This window comes from Rhipicephalus sanguineus, chromosome 3, assembly GCF_013339695.2.
Source record: "Rhipicephalus sanguineus isolate Rsan-2018 chromosome 3, BIME_Rsan_1.4, whole genome shotgun sequence".
NCBI lineage: Eukaryota > Metazoa > Arthropoda > Arachnida > Ixodida > Ixodidae > Rhipicephalus > Rhipicephalus sanguineus.
The window spans coordinates 177363558-177387020 of record NC_051178.1 but is presented as its reverse complement, the minus strand read 5'-3'; the positions used below and the strand labels follow the sequence as shown (position 1 = coordinate 177387020).

Here is a 23463-nt window from a genome sequence, read left to right as displayed (position 1 = left end):
CACAGCAGTCGGCGTTTGTAGGATGAAACTGTTTATTTGGCCGAACTTGTGGCCGGAAAATGAGAACTAGAACTACAGCAATGCACGCTGTACAATGATAGCGGCGAACAGGGCGTCGTCCGTCGATCAACTGACAAGCGATCAAGCGCGTCGGCTTTTATACAGGTGCTATCGAACTTTCCAGCAATATCGCTGGTGGCGGCGTTATCTCTAGACAAAACTGGAACATTCGCGTGCAGGGCGCAATCTTAACAAACCGATCTACTACAATCGCGACGCTTCTAGAACACTACTTCGCGGACAGCGTCGAGCGTTGATAACCGTCCCTGCCGGTCAAACCCGAATACATCAAAACAAGACAAGAAGTGGGCGTGGCAATACATCAGTCATCAAACCTTCCAGCGTTATCGCTGGTGCCCGCGTAAGCTCTCGAATAAACTTGACTATTCGCGTCCGGCGCATAATCTTCACAGAATGATCTCAAACAATTGTGAAGCTTCTCAAACGTTACGGCGCGGTCTGCGTCAAACGTTGCTAAGTCTTTGTGGGTGAAACCCGAATACGTCAAAACAAAGCAGTAAGCACGCGTGGCAGTAATATCGCTATAGTAATATTAACGATGGTACTACCGATTGCACTATCGATAGTTTGTCGATAGTAGCACTATCGATAGTTTGTTTACACTATCGATAGTTTCAAAAAAACTATCGATACTATCGATAGTCAATTTACCGATAGTTCTGCATCACTACTGTGCCTTCTTGCTCAGCAGCACAATTCCACAACCGTTAACTACTATGCAGGGTAGAAACTTACAATACACAAGCAACAAAAGTCTTCCAAAACATTCCTTTCAAAGCACACGACCTACTTTAAACACATGAATGGTATCTGCAGCTCTCCATTACACATTGCCTTGCACATTATTTCAACAAGCTTCTGTTTGTGTAGGCTCTATACACATTGAACATCCATACACACAAAGCAAAAAGAACAGGAAACTAAGCTTCAAGTATAATCTTAACAAATGAATATTTCGTCTCGGATATATCAATCCGCTTCTTGTTGGTATTAGCACGGCCGCTGGATAAAAAGCGCACGGTACGGCCTGCCGCGTCGGGCGGCTTTCTATGGGAGAGCGCGTGTCGGCCCTAGTTGCAGTTGCGGCCGCTGCGGCGCGACGGGGCGGGGAAGGGGAAACGGGTGTCGGCAGCTCCGTTAGGGCAGCAGCCATAGCAAATTAGTTCGTGGTGGTCACAACAGCAATCTCACTCAGCTGTTCCAAGCGGTTTTTCTATCTCATCTATCGCAGTCATGACATATCATGCATTCAGTTGAGTCCGTTCGCGTAATCTGGTTAAATAGCCACTTCAATTTCCGTGTACGTGCCGAGCTCCTGGCATTTTTTCTTTTCCAGGATTAACTTCTTGCGTTGTGTCTGAAAGAATATTCCACAATGCGCGTAGCAACATTATATGGCGCTGAATGTGTGAAAAAGTGGTTGTTATATTTATGTGCGTGTAATGAATGCATCGTTTGTTATTTTAACATTGATTTCCGTGACATTTCTTCAGCACCTTTCTGAAAATGCTTGACAAGTATTTATTTGAAACATCTGACAATACACGTTCATGTTCTTTATACACAGGAAGTGCATGTAAAAACATACGTTGAATCTTTTTCATGATGTCTGATACATGATACTGTGCCGAAAAGTAATTCAGCTTCGGATGCTTGATACTAGCGGATTCTACAAATATAGTAACGCACTCCTCGTAACTTTCAATGAAAAGGCTGCGGAATTATATATTTATTAGAAGTGGCTTGCAAATATTCTTGACAGTTCTTAGCAGGACAATGTCATCCAGTTGATCTATATATAAATAAGGCCGATCACTGGACTGACTAATACGTCGAAGAATCAAGCTACAACTGAAGTTTTCTTTAACTCAAGATACAAAACCACGAAATGGCGGGGATCAACTGAAGCTATATATATATATATATATTTTCATGCGTGACAATCGCTTACCCGGTTTTTTTTTCGAGGCGGCCGTGTCAAGTGACAACCACGTTTTTATATTTACACAAGTATACTATGGTAGCACGCAGAACCACAGCTGCTGTAGGAAAGTCAAGTACGTATCTTTGTTGGAGCGAGCACGGGTGCCTTTGTAGAAAATATATAATAGAAAAAATAAACAGTAATAGATGACAGAACCGCATGACGGAGACTGCCAGAAGACAATCACATTGGTGTGCAACGAAGATTCGCCAGTGCCTGTACAGCGGCTAACATCAAAGGACCAAAACGAAAGGTTTTATGGTCTGCACAGACTGGAAATAGACAGAGAAGGCAAAATTTGGGCTCACAAGCTGGAGGCATAACAAAACAATAATAAAGAATAAGAAGAAAACAGAAGCGAGTACAAGAAGCGTTTACCCCCCCCCCTTTTTTTGTTGTTTACCGCATAGCTGTCAAAAGCGACCCACCTTAACTTTGTCCCTGTGAGTCGCTCGCAATGTGTGCGTTGGCTGCCACATATATTTGTTTGAAATGAAATCTTGTCGTCGCCCACCAGCCGCTTTTCTGCACATTTTTTTTGTCTCCGCATGTTTTGGTGAGGTAAGTTTGAGTCTGTGCCCCGTACCGCTAATGACCACAGACAATCCAACTCTCTGAATAAAAGGGATACACGTGCTTTTCACGGCAACCAACATCAGTACCACATGGCATTGTGGGGCAGTGCACGCCACCGCAACGCGACAGCGTTCGTAAACAACCGGAACCGATGACAGCGGGCTGAAAGGTGGGAACTAAAAAAAAAACGAGAGATAAGAGAAAACGGGAAGGTGGTGTCACGGCCGCTGGATTTCAACAACGTTTGCAACAAGCCGCCGTCTGCAGCTAGCAGGAATGAGCACTGAATTCATAATAAATAAAATAACTTCTCACATTTTGTCCAGATTTTATGTTCACTGTTGAATTCGTTACACGATCATGAAAACGGCGTAACGGGAAGAGACAGAAATACTGAAAAGCGCAGGAATGCAGGCAGTTGTGTTCGTGTGTTTTTCAGCCTTTTCATCACTCTTTCAGTCTGACCGTTTTCATATTAATTAATCCGTAATAGCTCGCCCAATTGTCAGTATTGAAGATGTAGTCACTGAAATTTCAAAGTGACTCGAACCTTCTTCTATGAGATGGTGACCGCAGATATGATATGCATTATTTCATGGCAGTTGCATGCGATACCGTATCGTATGTATACTATAAACATGTTTGGAGGAAGGAAGAAGTTTATCTTATTTTGTGTCAAATAAACAGTGGCCGCTGCAGTTTCTGAGATCACTTTTTTGAAATGATATGATTAAATCTGAAGCCACATACACAGAGCCAAAATAAAGAATTTCGATGCATTAGGAAAGGTGCAGCGCCTCTAGGTTGGTAAGTTGTGGTCTTCTAGGATACCAGAAAAATATGCCCATGTGATTACTTCCGCAAAAAGCGATCGGTGCGCGAAGTTGCTTCTTTGGCCAGGCAAGAACAAAAATTCCCAAGCGCTGCAAGAATGTACAAGAAATATGGGTAATTAACTTATGTGTACACGCTAGATAAATTTTAGAAGATTTCGGTCGTCACGTGAAGACGCACGCACTCAAGCATAACTGCCGCAAGCGCGCCGCGCATGTGATCTCGCGGGTGTCCGCGAAACCCGTCCCCCAACGGTGGCGCCGCGGCGGTGGTCCGGGAAACTAGGCCCGTCACGCAGGTTTCGGAGCACGCGACAGGCTGTACCCGTGCGCTTTTTATCCAGCGGCCGTGGTATTAGCTTGAAATGCACATATCCTTTTAACTATTTAGAAGGAAGGAAAAATCAGTCGACAGTCGTAACACAACTCATACTGCTATAAAGAGAGGACACAACAATCCAAAGAAGAAAAGAAACGCACACACATAACAAAAGCGGATCGGATGGTACTCACGGATCGTTCAGTGTCATTGTTGAGCAGGGAATACAGGTCAAAGTCTGGAATGAAAACGTGTACGCAGTGGTCACAATGACATGGTTTTTCGTGAAAATATTTCATGAATTTCAAACACTGATGATCTCAAATGAGAACACAAACCAATAGAACTTAACGAATACTTAATCTCTGAAACATAAAGCAGCTATCAAGATTGGACACGGTACAATCACAAGCGTTGAGGCAGAGGACACAGAAGTGCAGGCTGTTTCGTACCAGCAAAGCACTCTGGTAAGTAGTTAGCACGCTATTGAAGTTTTTACGTTTAGTGGATGCACACCGCGCATTAACTTCAGTCACCTGCTCCCCGCCAGGAACACACTTATTGTCATGTCATTCACTGTTTGACTTGACAGTGGGAGGCACTTTATCCACGCGCACAGTTATTCTACATGTTGCGACATATTACTGCAGCATACAACACGCAACAGAGTGCTATGAGGGGGTGCGCCCACTAAACGTACACACTGCACTAGTGGGCAAGCCCAGTGATCTGCTTGTACCAAACGGCACACATTCCCACGTTTATTGTCATAAAGGTTGTGACTGTACACAGTGGACATCTGCAGCGGCAGGTAACGGAGAATCGAGTTGGAAGACTGCATCATGCAGAAACGGATAACTGCGACTGCCTAGAAAATTTTCAGATGAGCCAGAAGTCAACCTAGGTGTTGTAGCACATAACTCAGTATACACAAAATTATGGGAAATATAAAAATTGTGCCATCCGTCTCCTGCTCCTATTCTCCAGCTGAATTTTTAATTAATGTGTAACTTAACTTCTCTCCCATTGCATCAGCCTGCGCCGAAACGGCACTCACCATAACTTTCTAACAAATGCAGCCCCGTTTGGTTGGTTTGCTCACACTGAGGAGGAGTCTACTGCCACTCCCGATGCCCGTGCCAATTTCGGTGAGCCCCAAATGTAACACCTCACGACAACTTTCTGTGGCAGCACAACCAAGGCTACGAACCTAAGCGCACACTTTTTTACTACGCTGCTGTAAGTAGTCCGGAAACGCCAACTTTTGTAGGCTACGTAGCATAAAAGAAAACATAAAAAGAAAAGAAATCGGTATTATTTTCAAGACCTTTTGCATTGTAAATAAGAAAACTTATCCCGCAAAGACTTTTTTTTTCTATTTCTAGTTTTCTGGCTTTCTGGTGTCAATTTCAAGTTTTCTTGCACCTGTAAACAATTGCCTGCAAACGGACTACTTGGCGTAGTAACACATGTGCAGAAGCTCCACCCATGTAGCTTTGGCTGTGCTGCCACAGAAAGTTGTCGCCAGGTGTAGTAGTACAAGTCATTCAAGAAGTGTCCTATTTTGGGCTGTAGCGTTTTGCACTTCATTCGGTCGTAATATGTAATTAACAATAAAGCATGTTAACCAGGCGTCCCTGTTCAACATATCCAGATAAGACAAACAATGCTCCAACTTCTCTCCAACCATCGAGACAACAGTCAAGACAACAATCAGATGATAAATGAGTAGGTTTGACAACTCACTGTAGTGATACATGGGGTGTGCAGGGGAGAAGTACTCTTGGTAAGGACTGGAGACCGGCGGGTAGTAGGGAGGAGTGCCTGCATCCATCACAGGCAGGCCCGGGTAAAGAGAGCCACTGGCCAGAGTGGAAGGTGGCAGGCCAGAGCTTGACGATTCGTGTGATCTACAGTGGAGGGAGCAAACAATGAAACGTAAATTCGCTGGTGCTCATCATGAACTAAATTGATTCAAACAGCTATTGACAAATGGTAACTTCCTTTCAGCTTAGTTTGTAATGCTAAAGAGCACCCTTTGAGACGCCATGTACGCAATTGCGTACACCGCTTATTTTTGCTAGTTGTGTTGACTAGGAGCTACGAAAGAGCAAGATACATTGAGCTTTGGATGAATTGAACCTCCTGCATAATAAATTTGTCTCCATTTGACTTCATTTTGCACCGTACTGTCGAATTTGGTCACTTTGCTGAAGGCACCATCATGTTAGACGAGTCGTTCGACGTTTCGCTTCCCGCAAGCCATGTCAAAAGTATAATTTTTTTTTTTTTTGCTCAAGATGGACATAATCGAAAATGAACTTGCACTACATTTCTAGCCTTAGATTTGATTCTATTCATGCAAGAACAAAGCACGAATGACTTCAGAATAAATAGATATTTAATTACAGTTTGATTAGAATTAATTACTATAACAGGCATAAATCAGCATATTATGACATTATTTTTCTTGCAATAGAATATAGAGTGCCTTGAAATGATGTATCCATTTGACGTATTTGTGGATAGTCCTTCATAGGTGGCGTCTGAAAGGGTTAAGTGACTTCATTATATGGTTAAGTTTTTCTTTGTCTTTTTTTGTTGCCTATTAAATCAACTAAGATGATTCAACTAGTGCTTTTCCTACTACATTTATTAACACTCACTGATGCATACTTTTGTGCGTATTTAGATTAAACTGCAACTACACTTTAGATAACGTGGCATTTCTTTGTTATTGCAGCACACAATATCTTATGTTCTACTTCTTACTTCTGTTCAGTCATTTTACTACCTGCCGGTCTTTTGTACGTTAGCTGTAAGCCACCAAGTTCCTTGACTAAATTTTTGCACCTAACGTAACACTTCTTTAAATGCATGTAGCAGATTAGAACGTTTTGCATGCAGCTAGCCTGGCAAGGATAAAACATGCGCATTTCATCCTTCTCAGGTATTCACGTAAAAGAAGAAAATCTGTTGGAAAAGGCATGAAACGTGCAACGAGTTGAGGCAAATAACACAAGATGATAATATGAGGCCGAAATTCATAGGAATGATTGCAGCGCAGACATTGCATGATTCATTATAGCAATAGAAAGAGAGCTATGCGTGCCCGGTGTGAGTCATCTAAAGGCGAGACCTTTTTCAGCACAAAGCGCAGACTTTCTTATAAGAAAGGGACGATACCTTCAGAAGGGCAGAGAAAGCACACGTGCACATAATCTGCATCACAACAGGTACAGCGATGCCAAAATTACTGGATTTTGCAGTTAGCAGTGATGGAAGCGACACTTTGCGTTTTGGAGCAGGTTCTGGAGCAGAAAAAATGCTAGTTTGGAGCAGCTATAGGTCTTTTCGGAGCATATGGCAAAATACTCCAAATGACTCCTGGGGTTTAAAACATCATTTAACCATCTCGTAAGTATTAATGTTTATTATTAAACATGCTGCACATACAATAATCACTGCATGCTGCTAGAAACAAATAATTAAGTAGTTCGTTGGTCCCCAAACGCTAAGATGAGCTACATATATTTAAAATACCAGTACTTGTGCTAGAAATAATATAAGTGTGATAAAGCTGTGCACCAAATTATAAAAGTAGCCGCAATCGCATGTAACTATTGCCAAAGCACCAGTTTATATTCGATACGAGATTAAAAAATTTGTTGTTTTCATATTTCACCGAAGTAGGCAGCACTGAAAAAAAAAAGCAGATAAATGAGCTATACACTTAAAATTCCAGCTCTTGCGGCACAAATGATGTCGAAGCTGATAAAGTGGTAAATGTCGTCACAGCAGAAGTTAGTAATCAGTATGATGTCGAACTAATCTCACATACATTTCACCAAAACGGTCTGCTTCTCAGATATATATATAGTGCCAGTACATGTGGAATTGTCAATATGCTAGTACGCAGCTAGTATGAAAGCTGCATACTAGCATATTAGTATGATAGTATACAGCTTGCTTTTGGTTTTGTTTAGGCTCGCCGGATGGTCACACGGCTAAAGTTCATTGTTTTCAGTTTCCCAACGCCATTTCGGAGCAGGTTCGCAGCAGTTACCAACAAATATTACACTTTGGAGCAGCATGGAGCAGCATTTCTCCTTTGGAGCAGTTGGAGCAGTACTTCCATCACTGAGTTAGGGATGCGGCGATATGAACCGCAAGCATATTACCCTGCCTCTCTGTCCAGTAACATATTACAACACGTTGGTTAGATGCGTCAGTGCTGTACAGGAGAGAGTAAAGCCACAGTTTCGCCACAAGGGCGAAGCAATTAATGCGTTAGCAACAAATTGGAATGTCGCACAAAGAATGGCAAGCAGCTTGAAACTTGCAGCGCGCTACTCAAACACAAAGGACGCACGAAAAAAACACACTAAGGGCGAGTGCGAACTAACAACTGTCACAGCTCGACACTTGCAGCGCGCTGCTGAAACACAAAACAGGACACATGAAAAGAACACACAGGTACTTTTTGGACGAACGCGAACTAACAACTGTCATAGTTGTTACTTCAACCAGCCCCTACTTTGGCTCTTCTGGCTAGCAGCTCACTCCTTTCGTAAACACCGCTGCTGCAGCGAGCAAAGTGACTTTTGTGCGGTCTACGCAAACTTTGCGGTGAAAGCACAAGACATACAAACGTCCCCCCCTCAAGAGATAAGTGCGCGAGCACGGGTGACCACACCTTGTATGTCAAAGTACAAGTTGGAGGCGCACATCCCAACTCCGGCGAAACGCCAGAGTTTTAGAACCCAAGAAATTTGTGAGTCGCCAGGGCGCATGCACAGAACCCAAGCCACTCTTGGGCTCTTGCAGTCGCATTGTCCCAAGACCCAAAAAATCGAAAACTAGCGTGGGCCGCCAGCATGGCCAGCGTCTCACATAACTTTAACCTTGCCACGTGGGCGCCCCATATGTTTGATCCAATTCTCAAACGCTGCTGCTCCTCCAAATATAAGAGCAGCCTACCCAATGCAGCCCTTTAGCGCCATCTTGCGGGTTAATGAACACGTTGAGGTGCCCATATAAACAGCTCGTTGTTAGTATGCTGGAGGGTGTATTTTGTGTGGCAGAATTGTCTAACGCAGCGTGCTGTGGAGCGAGAAGTCGCAGGTTTGAATCCCCGGTCGTGCCTTCGGTAAATTTTGCTTCTGAATTATTTTTATTTACGACTTCTATATACACATACATATACAGGGTGTTTTTTTAGACAATACAGATCTATAACTCCACACTGTGGCGGAAGAACTTTGACACACCTAAAGTTACACTGAAATGAGTAATTAACAAAAATTTGTTAATTAACTGTTTTATTATTAACTTTAGGGCTGGGCCACTGTTTATATGGAAGAGTTGTAGGACGTGACAACTTATGACATGCCCATTAAAAAAAAAAGTCGCAAAGAATGCACGTAATTTGAGATAATAATCCCTGAAATTCAAGGCCCTGATCTAGACGAAACTGAAACTGAGAGCACCGGGCATGCAGGAAATCCGTCATCCTTGTCAAGTCAGACCGGAAGCTTAAGTGACAATTAAAAAAAAAAAAAAAGAAGGCGCATCACAGTAGAACGTGGTCAGGAAAAATGGCAAGTCCTCCGAAATACCCAAATGGACCTCTTAAATTCTTTGCGTTGTGAACGGAAAATGCTGCTCTAAAGGAAATAAATAGACAAGAGCAGCAGGAAGAGAGCAGCCGTCAATTCAGCTCCTCTTCAAATGGAATAATGTCATATGTTGGCTTCACCGCAATGTTGATGTGCATTGCCGTGAAGCATCAGTGGCAGGGGCGAACATCACAAGTGCAGTTTCTGCGGGTGACAGGCGTCAAAACGTCACTCCGAACAGCAAGATCTATCTAACCAGAAAACCTGCAACCTAACCATTGATTATTAATATGAATTAAGCAAATAAGAACCTTCTGTTTGTGATAACCTGCCCATACTACATCCTATGGTCGACCAAACTCAGTACGACAAATTCCCCATTAAATTGAATAATTATTAACTACTATAAGCGCACAAATAATCGCAGAACGCATATAACGCGCGTGGCACAAAATGTACGCGCTCAAATAACGAACGCCGACTTGACCGTGAACCGCGACCCAGAAGACGACATAGGAAGGCTTCACCGCAATACATGTCATGTATTGCCGTGAAGCATAGTCGAGACGGTGGCTCGATACCGGCCGCGGGGGAAGATGCATCAAGGGTGTTCTCAAACTGCGTTCCGGGGGCGCTCACAACTACACCGACAACACCACGTTTACTCCCCCTCTCCCCCCCCTTCCCTCGCGCGCCTGATCAATTTAATCGGTTTACTAATTTAAATAAGAAAATTCGCATTCAGTTTTGGATTTAAGGACGCCATCGCACGCCGCATCCGCACTACAGTGTCAAGACTCGTCAGTCGCCATTGCGTGATTTGTTGAAATTCACGGTGGCCGCGCTAGGCGCTTTCATCAATCACACGTTATTCGTGGCGCGAGGGTAACGCTGGTTTGCCACAGCACTACGTAGGTTTCAGAAAAAAAAAACAAGACAAATAAAAAAATGTGCAACGAGCGCTTCGGCACCGAAGCAGCCACCATGTTGTGCCGGCCGGTATTTAGGCTTAGCGTTACCATCATTCCGCAGCGCGATTGACAAGTAACGTGTTTTCTTTCTTTCTTTCTCTGCGAAAAATAACGCGAGCCTTTGCATGTCCGACACTTGATATAGAACTTGCAAGTGACGTCAGTTCTTGTCTTCCGTCCATCATCACCGAGCACATACGTCTCAGTGAGCGCGCTGTATTTACGCTCGTGCGTGGATCGTTCGGCGTAGTGCGCGTGTTTTAATCGTTTGCCTTGCGTTCATGACGAACGAGAATCGTTCAGGACATTATGCAGCCTGCAGTGTCGTCAGTGGTGTCGCACGTAATGGTTGAAACAACTTCGCACCAGTCATCTACAGCGGCGCCCTTCGCCGCCTGTATTTTGCGGCGCTCAAACTGCACAGATTTCGTCGCTGATTGCTGCATAAAACCGTGGCCCAATAACATGTTTGGCGCCCAGTCGGCGTTTGTTTCACCGAAGAGCTAAGAGGGCCTCCCGAAAACCAAGCCGCGATCGCTGTGTTCAATTCGGTGCTTCACGTTTCGACAAAAATTGACTGCGCATAACTCCGTGGTGATACACTCGGCGAAAAGGTGAGCAGATTCGGAAGCATAACTTGCCTGTTATGAAGTGAAACCCGTACACACAAACAATGTGCAACGTCTGAGGTCCTTCCTGTTTACGCGCGCATAAGCCATGTGCTCCGCTTCTCGGACAGCTCTTTCGTGCGGTCGCGCGGGCTTGTGATCACGTTTGGCAAACAGTACGTCCCCGCATCTGGTCTTTTTTTCATTATTGATTTACACTTCTCGTGCAGCAGCCAAATATCGCACAAATCGCCGTTGCGATGTGCAGCGTTGACGGGAAATGCGAGAGCCGCACAGCTCGAGTCGGTGTCGTCTGCTGCCATGTGCTCGGTAATGGCGGCGCATGCCACGAAATCGTATCCGAGTTCCGCGGTGTGACGTAGTTGCAAGTTATGTATACTTGATCAGCGTCAAGTGTCGCTCAATGCGCGCGGTGCCCGAAAGTAAAGCGGTAGCCGCGGGGCCAGCGAGCGCTAGATTACGGTGCGCACAGTGGCTCGGATTAAAAAAAAAAAGAAGGCTTGCCGATGCATTAAAACGAGTTGCTCATCAACCGCGATGACGAAGTAACACTTCACACACACACACACACACACACACACACACACACACACACACACACACACACACACACACACACAAAACACTCCATAAGCGGGTGAAAAGATCAAACATTGGCGCAGTTGACGTCAAGTAGAACCGTACCCATGTGCTTGGATTTATGTGCACTAAAGAAAAGAACCCCAGGTGGTCGAAATTTCCAGCCCTCCACTACGGCGTTCCTCATAACCATATCGTGGTTTAGGGACGTATAACCTCAAATATTATTGTTAGTAGAACCGTAGCAAAAACGGCGCGGATGGACACAAAACGATCCGGGCTGCCGCGACATCCACACACCGCGACGGCGCATCTCGCACACCGATTGGCTGCGGCGCGCCACGTGACCGCCAGGTCACGGGAACATGTCATGGCTAACTCGCACTTTTTTTTCAGGTCGCCATTAGTCCATGGAGTGGTGATTGTGCAAGTTGTGCGACGTGTTTTCAATGTTAACCGAACTTCATTGGCCAGGATGGATGGATTGAAGACTATCGGCCGGAAGAATGCTTTGATGCTGTGCGTTTCAACGCAGTTCGAGACCAGAAAAGGGAGTAGCGTCACTTATGATCATCCCCACCTCGCCCTTTTCCCGCGGAAAGGAGTCAGCGCGATATCCGAAGACGGGACTCCAACATGGCGCCTTCTAAACAAGCGGTCCTTCAGCAGGAAAGTAAAACTCTCAATATTTGTAGGTAATGTTGCACGGCAATTTTTAATTTTTGTGTAGCAAGACTTCTCGTTCATTTCTCTGGATGTGTCGGTGATCTTTTCTATGTTGTTGTTGACCGTTAGCGCCACAACAGTTCTTTTTCGCGCTCTTTCTTTTTTTCACGCCAGTCTCGTAATGTCGGCTCGTCCTCCCTGCGTGGAGGGGGCCTATTCTGTAGGCATTTTCAATAAAATCGTTCTCTCTCTTTTTTCGCGTTTTAAACAGCGTATATACTTCCATAAATTAGTGCCTGCGACTGCGACGCTTGTAACTGTGTGTCTGGTATTTGTTTGCGATCCTTGCCGAAGAAGCGTATGTTTACGATGTTCTAATGCATAAAACCTCAACAATTATTATTAGTAGAAACGTAGCAAAAGGATTTTCGTAGTTTCTACGTGCGTTTTTTTTTTTTCTTTAAACAGCGAAGGCTGTTTACAGGTCACCAGCGTTTTTAAATTGCCCGATAAAGTGGGCGGGAGGACGACCGCCGCCGTAGCTCAATGGTAGAGCATCGGGTACGCTTTATTCGAAAGTTGCAGGTTCGGTCCCTGCCGGCGGCAAGTCGTCTATGCCTCCACTTTAATCTCTTCACATTTACAGAAGTTGGCTTGTTTGTCTGTTGGTTCTTTAAGGTTGTGTTTAACAAAGACAAAAACAAACGAGCCCTTACATTCCCATTCCTTCGTTCGAGCATAACAGATAGTAGCCCAGGCTAGTGTCGTTTTTTAGTCCAACAATACAACTAAATCAAAATACACAGAATCTGTTCATGCGTACAACTCAGAAGCCGTTGCCACGTTCAGCTTCACTTTGCCGACGATCAGAGTCGAAAACTATCGTCGTCGTCGTCGCCCCCCCCCCCCTTTTTTTTCGGCCTGCGATACCTCCACATTCCAGCGAAGGTGCACGAGCACCACGAAGGCTTCTCAAATTTACGAAAGGACGGAAATGCAGGGCCGAGTGCTGAAATAGTTCATTCTGCTAGACTGCGGCGCAGGTTAGATGGTTGGAAAATACTTCTGCAGAACTGGCAATCGCGAACAAACGAATTTCCTAAATTTGTTCTCAGTGCTGCCGAAAGAACGAAATCCCCCGTAAAATGCGTATTTGGTGCAAATAATCGGGCTGTACATAGCAAAGTCGCAGGGAAAGCCCAACAAGGGCACGCTGAGGGACGTGCGAAAACAAGTCCCAACAGTACATTGACACAAAAACGCAATATGACATAGAGATTAACCCTCGCCACCAAGAAAAATTTGAAAAGAAGACAGGAATGATGAGAGGTCCAAAGACCCAACATTGGCTGTACATCCAGCCATAGATTGGAAGGTCCTACCCTCGTGTGCTTAGTTCAGTGTTGTCATCCACAGCAAAAGCCTACAGGGGACTTTTTGCTTGAAAGTGACATGGTTAAGACAGTTAATGTGAAGTCAGCGTGTTCAACTAGTGTTTAGAATTGTGCACTCGCGTTTGCAAATTAAGATTTCCACGTCAGATTAGGTTGCTTCCTCTGTTTGTCTCGTAAATATATTAACTTCCATATAAAAACATCAGTTGTGCATAACTGTTTTCGTTCAACTGTTCTTTGTCCTCCTATTTTACTTCACTGATACAAATATGAAACAATGTTGATGCCCAAGTTTCCTGTCTATTAGCAAAGACCAACTTTAAATCGAGGCACAAGACTCCAGCTAGTGCCTCGCTTGCGAAAAAAAAGCAAAGGGGACAATAAAATGCCGCAGGAAAGTGCTGCTGTAAATGTGTCGTGGATTGCCTTTTACAGAAAGCATTTGCCCCAGACATTTTATGCTATCCAATGTTTCGAAGTGCCAATGTTATGACGGAAATGCAAAAAGTCTGGACATAATGAGCTGAAGAAAGAAATTTCATCAATAATGTTACCAAAAATTTGTTTCCAAACGCAACCCATCACATGCTTTTCATTATGAAGTGCAAAGAAAGTACTTCAAAATGTCACATTTATTTCATCAGACGCCCAATGCTAAGAAACACTGGCTGTAAGGTTCTACGCAACCACATGAAGGCAATTGACAAAGGCCACGCTACCGATAGCAATCGGCGACCAAGATGACCCACGGTGACAGATGTCCACACCAGCTTGTGAGACCTGCCCGTCACCAAACTCTTAAATCCTCGCAATTACTGCCGTCCAAGTCTGCTCGCACGTCGATGACCCCGTAAAACAAGGAGATATTCCATTCCTGCGCATATGACTGGCTCAAATCTCAACTATGATGCCATCCGAACTGTCAATGACCAGTGGTTTCCCCCCTTGCAAAGCCAATGCTGCAATGTCCTTACACGAGTTCAGCCACTAGTTGTGGTATCAACCTGGATATGCCAACATCTGCCTCAGCTTCAAAATTAGATAGTGCCGATTTGCTGGCATACAGCTACTGAAATAGCAGCCTATACTCTGGGACTGCCTGGCCTGTGCTAAGCACTGAAGAATGGCGGTACCTTCCCTTCAAAACTAAGGCCTTGGAGACAGGTCTGCTGCACAACTCCTGGCGCCTTCTCTCAAAACATAAAAATGGCCTGATTCCATTTCCCCTCTCTGCATAAGGATGAAACCACTCCCTCAAGGTTGGACACAGCTGCTTTCAATTTCACTTTTATTTCGGATGACTTAGAAAGCCAACTTCAACATTCTTGAGCTTTAGAGCTCTATATAATAATAAGTGTTGGGGTTTAACGTCCCAAAACCACGATATGATTATGAGAGACGCTGTAGTGGAGGGCTCTGGAAATTTTAACCACCTGGGGTTCTTTAACGTGCACCTAAATCTAAGCACACAGGCCTCAAACATTTTCGCCTCCATCGAAAATGCAGCCACCGCGGCCGGGATTCGCCCGCGACCTTCGGGCTTTAGAGCTGATCAAAGCCATCTTGAAATAACCCGAGACAATAATATCAAACTGTCCTCGCAGCACTTCCATTTACAATTTCTTGCAACAACAAAAAAAGCAGAATGCAAATTACTGCAATGGGTGTGATGAGAGAAGTAATTTTTTTTTCTCCGAAACAGCAGCTGCATCAAAATGATTATAATAAATCGAGAAAGAGAATTCAAAGCATCTTTATTGTAAGAACTTGGGAGAATTGCGTTTATAATTATGCAGTTAGCACACAATTTCACGCCTGCTAAAGGCATGGCCTTCAGCGCAGTTACCTTAAACGACGGGAATCGATCAAGCTTCCCCTCTTTGTGGGCACACACCTTCACTTCATTCATACATGATGATGTCTATTGCATAGTCGACAAAATGTGCGCCACTAAGGAAGCAATCTCTGTAAAAATGACATCACTGGGCGATCTTGGAACTTCAATACCTTGCTGTTGATTGTCTGTTGTGCGCTGCAGGGATGCAGTATCACCAGCATGCTCTCTCGCAAGATTCTTGCCCACTTATCAGTTATAACAAAGATTGAAACTTACTTACGCTGTCAGTCTTGTTGAACAGCATGGCCACATTACGGTTATTAGCCTCTCATAAGTGCAATGCCTATTCAAAATGGTGGCAGGAACGGCTCATTCAGAAGTCAACATCTTTAAGTTAATTTGAAAAGCAGTTGAGGGAGAGTTTTGGTACGACGTTTGGGAGCACAGGTGCTGTGTTGCGTTACGGAAATACCAAATCTAAATAGTGGCAGAAAAACTGTTTCGGAATGTTTTGTCTATTAAGAGGGCAGACTGGTCTTCGGGACCAAAAAATGGCAAAAAAAATTCCGTTTTCTAAAAATGACATTCTTGGTTTCTGCAAGCATTTTTCGATCTGCATGAAAATTTTCACACTCCAGCAAGTGCTTTTTTTTAAATGTAATTTTGACTGCCCAGATTCTCGGTGCCGCCAAAATGCAGCAGCAGCAAAAAAGGGGGAGCGTACTTCGAGGCATTTTTATAATTTGCCAGCACACATGTCCAAAGCTCTGCTACCAATTTACGAAGACCTTGCGAAATAGCTTCTAGAGATGTGCCAACAACGTAAATGAAAGCCTTTCTTCATTTATTTGAGCTTGCGCATCTAAGGAAAGGCGTGCTTCACTATTTACAGTTGAAACTGCACATGCCCAGGCAGTAATGAAGTTCAATTGTGGCAATTTGAGAACCTCGTTAGATATCTTGGTGGAACTCAATCCAAAACCCAGCCTCCCAAGCATCAGGTGGATGAGTGAGGCCGACAGGCACTGAGCAGCCGAGTCTAATCTCAAGCATGCCACAGCCAGAGGTGTCCAGCTGACACTAAGGGCCACTACAATGCTAAGCAGCAGTCGCATATTTCTGGTGTCTATTGGTGTCCGCATTGCAAAATATGCACATTCTACTTGTTATTTTTAAAATAAACAGTGTGCTATTTGTTATTTGCACTTTTCTCAGATGTTAAGTTTATGACAATTCAGTATCGAGGCCTATATATCTTGGCATCTAGGGCAGGTACATCAAAAATTGTTTTTGCAATGGAAACATAAATATGTAGAAAATTCAAGTACTGGAGCAGAATTTTGAGCACAAGCCTTTTTTAATTAATCGTCATAATTGTGACTAGAACGCACATGCTTTTCAAAGTGTAAAGCCCATTCTGATGCAAAATTAAAAATGCCCCCCCCCCCCCCCCCCCCCAAAGAAATGCTTGCTATATTTCAACTTGTAGTCACTAGTCTATGTTGCCATTTCTTAAATATCATCTTTAATAATCAAGCACTTTACAATGGCCTTATAAACAATAGGGGTGAACTTTAGTTATCTGGTACCTGGGGATCAAAGTTACTCACAGGAAATGTAATTACATATCTGAAACCAGCCCTAAAAGCAGCACAAACCAGTGCAGATTCATCAAAATTGATGGAGAAATAAATAAATAAAGTCTAAAAGACGAGTCCGCCCCCTGAAATAGACACTTTAAATATATGAGCACGATTATTGTTTATTTTTATGTGAGGGCACTACTGTTTTACACACACTTTATGAAGTGTGTGAAGCATTTTAAGAGCAGAAAATAATATTGCGCTCGATATGAAAGAAACTGCACGAGCTGTGGTCGAACACTTACAGGAGTACCGACATAAAATTTCAAGCTCGAGATGTGTCCTTCATTCGAATGCTCGGTATGCATGAGTATTTTTGACCAAGTTTGAATGGCGTCAGTCACCTGGAAGTTATTTTATTTCGAGGGCAAAAAGCATGCAAAAGCTCAAAGGGGCTTTCAGCACCCTGCGACATCGACACTACTGTGACGTGTTCAGTGTGGTGCACACCATCCTGAGTGACAATGCGCTAGTAGCAATGACATCGACGATCCGAGTGTTTCTATCGTTGCGCCGACTCCTGGAAACGCTCTCACTCTTCATGCCTGACCTTCGTCATGCCGCTTTGAATGACTTCATTAAATTACAAGACGCGAACCACCAAGAAAAAAACGGGCGAAAGGAAAGAACATGATTTGACGTGTGTTTGTCAGTCGGCATGTCTGGAAACCGCTGTGTTGCTGGAAGCGCAGAAAAAGCAGAATGAGTGTGTCGTTTCATTACATACGGTACACGTCAACATGACCACAAGCTACCAAAGTGGAGTAGCGTATAGATAAATATCATCGCTAACAAGTAACACGCAGGTAGCTTTAATAGTGAATTTTAGTTCATCCACAGACTTCTTTGCCCTAGCGTAATACCGGGTTACTGAAGCCGTAACCGTGAGAGGCCAGATGGGTGGGGTCATTTGGTGGCACAAAGAAGAACCTGGCAAGCACAGAACTGTTATTGTAGAAACCTAACGTATTCTATTTCTCCGCTGGTGTGCATTCGCTATACAATATTCCATAGGCTCCTTTGTGTACACTGGAATGTTGTGTAATTGAGACACGCCAGCGAGCATGGCCCAAGCATGCATCCCCGGACACCTCCTCACTGCTGCTTGGAACGGCGCCCATGTCTGAATCTCTGTTTTGCAAAGGGTCGAAGCAAAACTGATTTGAGACACCGCATATTGCTGCGATTCCAAGTTACAGAATGTCGTCAACACTAGTTGACACTTTTCGCAGCGACGGCGACGATGCTAGTGACAAGGCTTGACTGAGCGTGTGCACCTAGCAGACTAAATGTTAGCCGAGCAGCTCAGCCTTATGTCATTCCTTTCTGTAAACAAGTGGTCAGCTGGGGTGCCATCTGGAGGTGACCGCAAGGAAGCGTTGCCAACGCTAAAAAATGGCGGGCTTGCCAGCTGTTTTGAATCGTGCTAGATACCGGTGATATAAATCAATAAAACAGTTATTCGTCCCTCAGTTGCATTTTGGGTCGCGAATCGCTACTGGGGGGTCGATAACTACTCGTGGATGCAAAAATCTTGACATGCGTAAATCTGATGTCAGTGCTCCTTTAACTCTTTCCAGTAGTTGGAAAAATGCAGGAATTTTTTAGAAGACAGCACGGAGATTACGAAAACTGTATTTTGACACGTAATGAAGAAAAAAGAAAAGCTCTTGGCACATGGTGTAAGCGTGCCGGTAAAGGACTTTCTTTAGAGTGCCATTTATCCACAACTTGGCAAGGTACACCAACGCAAAGTTTGTCATACGAGAAAAGCTACAATGTGCTGCTTAAATAACAGCATTCATTCTCTGTACTCTCATTTATTAACGCAATAGCGTTAAAGAGCTCGTATCGCAGAAATTCCGCCGTAGGTGTCGGCACCGTTGGTTGTGAGCAAAAAATCATCATCTTGTCCGTGACCGAAAAATCGAAAAAGCTGCAAATAAAATAACAAAAATGTTGGGTCCGAGTGAGAATCGAACCCGGGCCGTCTGCGTGGAAGGCAGGTGTTCTACCACACAGCCACGCCTCTGCTTGGAGCTGCATTGAAAGTAACTTTCATGCTTCCCAAAAATACGCGTCCTGTATACAGGTGTCACAATACAAGATGTAATATCGCAGTAATATTGCGTGGTACAAGCGTACATTGCCATCGGGCGTCACACCACGTCAATATCATAACGACTTGGTGGTTTAAAGACAGGCACCCATTACAAAAGGCACACACATTACTGCGCGTATTCCCTTAAGACCACGTAGTGGGTACATGGCAACTTCGAAAAAGTTTCTCGCGCATAATTGCTCCTGGTTTAAAGCATGCTACCCATTACATAAGGCACACACCTTAGTGCGCGCATTCTGTTGAACACTCGTAGTGTTCGAAGTGCACACTAGGGGCAGGATATCGCTATCGCGTTCAACTCTTAAAGGCGAAGCTTAAGCGTACCCCAATTTTTTACCTTGCATCTCCGTTTTCGGCTATGGAAGCAAAATGTCACATTTATATAGTATATCTAGAAACAACTAACAGGGTTACTGAGGTGATTTCACTGTGCTTTAAACTTCAGTCCATGGTGTAAAGGATGATGCAACCCAGTAATCCCAGTCATCATACTCACTGCTGCTAGTGCACTCCTCAATGTCACAAATCACACCAACAATACCCGGACTGCGCACCCATCTGTAAAGGCTATTGCACTGGCTGGCAGTGGCTTGGAGCGACAAAATAACAAGCGGCTACTGGCAGTTAAAGGCTCAGACATTTCCTTTTTGTACGCCTCCCAAAGGAGCTCCCTAATTTGTAAAGAAGGTCACAGCGATCACACTTCTCAAATATTGCTGAGCTGTGCGCCACGCAAATGCTCCATTTCGAAAAACAATTCCCACACCCCTCTCCTACACCTTTCCAGCCTTCCTTGCCCACGAAGTGACGTAATATTGCCCACAGGCAACATTATGTAGCGCTGACTTCGTCAATTAGTCCTCTGCACTATAGAACAGTACAGTGCCTTGGCCCTGCAGTCTTGCGGATTTTGGCCGTGCAGTTGTCGTGCATGTCGCATTGTCGCCTTTAATCACCGTGCTGCTCTGACATGAGAGACATGTGGAGAAGGCCTTGCTTGGGCCTTGGCTGTGCACCGATGACTCAATTGCTGACGCCAAGTTACTTTATCGATGTGGGTGATGTCATGGCGATGGCCTACACATACCCCTCTGTACGAATGATCCTGAAGCCTGTATGAATGATCACTGGGAGCACTGTAGAATATGTACATTCTGCCACTAGGATAGAATGCGATTTGGTGTGACCAGCAAAGACATCGCAGCCACTAACAAACTAGGTTTTTTTTTTTTTCTCCAAGAAAGCAAGGGTTGGGAGGCTGTTCCTCTCATCCTGCCCTCAAAGACTGGAAAAGTCCCACCATCCAGTTGCAGCAAATAAAGCACATGAAAGCAGGCAGCATACGCATGTCATTCGTGCACCTACACCGTCTGGCTTGGGCAAAGCAGTGTCATTGCAGCTTTCACCTCCACCCTACTCTATTACACATGCATACATTACACACTCCAAGTGCCATGCCAGGCAGGGTCAAGTGAAAAGAAGCAGGGAGAAGCCAGGGTGAGAGCAGCAAAAAAAAATTTATTTTGCAACATGCAGAATTGAGCTGGAAAAAAAGAGAAGAGAAACTACTGGTCATCGAAGTATTATTACAACAGGTACAGCATAAGCCTCGCAGAGAGTTTCTTAGTCAAGAATGTGGAGGAACGCTGGAGTGCTTCACCAGCTTCTAAATATAAACAGCGAGGTGCAAATCCAAATGCTCTTCTTAGTCAACATAACATTAAGATACTGAGAAGAATGAAGACTCGATGACAACATGTGGCACAACGCAGCAGTGACACCGGTTGGTGCACAAAAAAGGTGGCCCTACAGTGTAGATTTAAATGTGCCACCCGACAAAGGCACAGTCAACTCCGCCAACATGAGTCGAATGCCAAAGAGCACTGATGCTTTGACCTGGACATGTTGAAGAGAAACAAAGAAGAGAAAAAAAGGGTAATGAACTAAACACAGATATCAGGCTGCAAGGCACAACAAGCAGGTCCTACAGTGCCATTTCTGGGGAGCACCATATTTGATCAAGCAATGAAAGGTAAATGACTAGCAAAGAAGCGATCATAGCTACCTTAAGACTAGACAAACGATATTTATGGAGTCATAACGCGTGTTGGCAGTGAAATTGACTTCTTTTACTAATGTGGTGCTTAGACATGTGCTGCCAGAAAAATGTAGAAACAAACACGTCAGGTCTTTCAAAACAGGTAGGTTGAAACTTTAAAGATGCATAAAACTCTCCTAAATAAATAGTTCCTCTAGCGTTATGAACACATTACTAGTACCTAGCAGCACTGCATTACAAATGAAGCCAGAAAAGAAAACATTTGCACATGAAATGGGGCAGTCTTATATGCTCCTTCCATGGCCACACTCAACTGTGTCTAAAGCCAGTTAACCCTCTGTAGGTTTGCCTATATTATGACACGACATGAAAACCGGCTGTGGTATATTGATATAAACTACGAAGAAATAGTATAAAACAAATTTAATCAAAATCAAGCCAGCAGTTTACTGAAAAAAAGTGACACACATATGTCCTACTGACTCATGAGAGTGTTTTCAAAAACATTGTCCCACTGACTCATGAAGGTAACATATTGCAATTGCATCAACGGGTATTGGGGATGAAACGGCCGAAGAAAAGTGGCACAGAGTATCACTTCTGAAGCTGTGCTGAGGAAAGTTGTGCAGACCTCATTTCGAGCAGTAGAACACCACCTGCAGCTGCGCCTTTTGTGAGCCTTCATAGCGCTGTGGTCTGTTCCTGAAAAGCTTACTTCACCATGCACCAACCATTTTTTCTCCATTTGCCTGTCCTTGCTTTGGCTGTCGAAATTGTCTGAGTATGGCTGTTGTCCCTGAATATGTGCCTACTTTTCAAGAGGTATAGGGTATAAAGAAAAATATTTCCACGCACCAATATCCGCAATTACGCTGAAGGATGAGCGTGGCAATTGCACAGGGTTTGTGTTTCGATCCATTTATCGGTAAAGTTATTGTGCAAATTTACAAAAAGACGTGATGACTGGAGCCCAAAATTGCCTCTCTGAAAAACCAGAAAAAGAGGAAATAATCTGGCATTTAGATTGGTAGGTCCTTTCTATCTGAAGAGGAAAATTCAGAAGCTATCATAAAGAACTGATTGAAATTCAACGCCACTGTAAATTCAACGCCATTGTAACACTACTTCCGCCCTTCGAAAGCGTGGTAAAAGAATTTTCCTCAAGATTACGAAGACTTAGGCAAGATATGAGTGACTTAGCGTTGCGCTAATTGCAACGAATGATGGAGAAAATTTTTTCTGTAGAGGGAAAAGTGGGATGTATGTGTCCCACTGTCGCACAAAGGGTTAACAAAGGTCGCTTGTATACATAGCCTACAGCTTTGCAATGCGCACTTTGCTATCTTTAGACTACAGTAGATGCTCAGTAAATGGAGATCTCTTAAATGGAACTGCTGCTTTAAAGGAACAAGTGCCTCTTACGTGGTTTGTTTCGTACTTGGATTCTGCACCCCTGTTTATCTCTCGATAAACGGAAAACATTCTCCTGGTCCCTTCAGGTTCTGTTTAACAAGAGCCTACTGTATATAGCACAAAACAGGTTTCCTACAATATCCACAGTTTGCAAATACTAATAACTGCATCCAGCACTTGGAGCATGGAAGAATCACACGCGTTTCCCGCTGCCGCGGGATAAGCCAACAGATGCACACACTCTTTTGAGCCGAACAGATTTATAAAAATTTTTTCATAGAGAAATGTTTCATGGAGCTCTAACAGCGAACAGAATTAATTGATCAGTCAACGATATGCCAGACACAAGCACCAGCATGCATTCATGTGTACAATGAGCCCTAATGTCGAAATATGATGCTACTTATGCCTCAAAACACGTTTATTTACATGGCAGAATTAATGCAATTCAAATTTAAAGTAATCAGTAATTAGAATTTGCTTGCATTTCTTCAGTCGTGACTCCATGAGCATCGTTTGCAGCTTGCCCAAGAGCTCCAGCGCTGCAGCGTCTGAATTCTCATCTTCCGAGGAATTCTGCTGCTTCGTTGCTTTGCATCTCTAGTAAATTTGGCTTGGTTTGGTTTTACAACACATTGTGATCACTATGGACTGGTTCCTGCGAGGACTGATGAAAACTAGGGGCTCCCAGTTTGAATTAATCATTGGGGAATTATCGGGAGTTATCCCTCAGAAATAC

General features: G+C 44.0%; 1 protein-coding gene across 1 annotated transcript in view; it reads right to left on the bottom strand.

Moving 5' to 3' along the window:
* LOC119387726 (putative protein TPRXL) overlaps positions 1–23463 on the bottom strand; it is a 40313-nt gene that overhangs the window by 3395 nt on the left and 13455 nt on the right. Inside the window, exons 3-4 of the mRNA XM_037655206.2 lie at positions 5540–5703; positions 3988–4031 (exon numbers count right to left, since the gene is read on the bottom strand). Of these exons, the coding sequence (XP_037511134.2) occupies positions 3988–4031; positions 5540–5703 (208 nt within the window). The remainder of the gene's footprint in view (positions 1–3987; positions 4032–5539; positions 5704–23463) is intronic.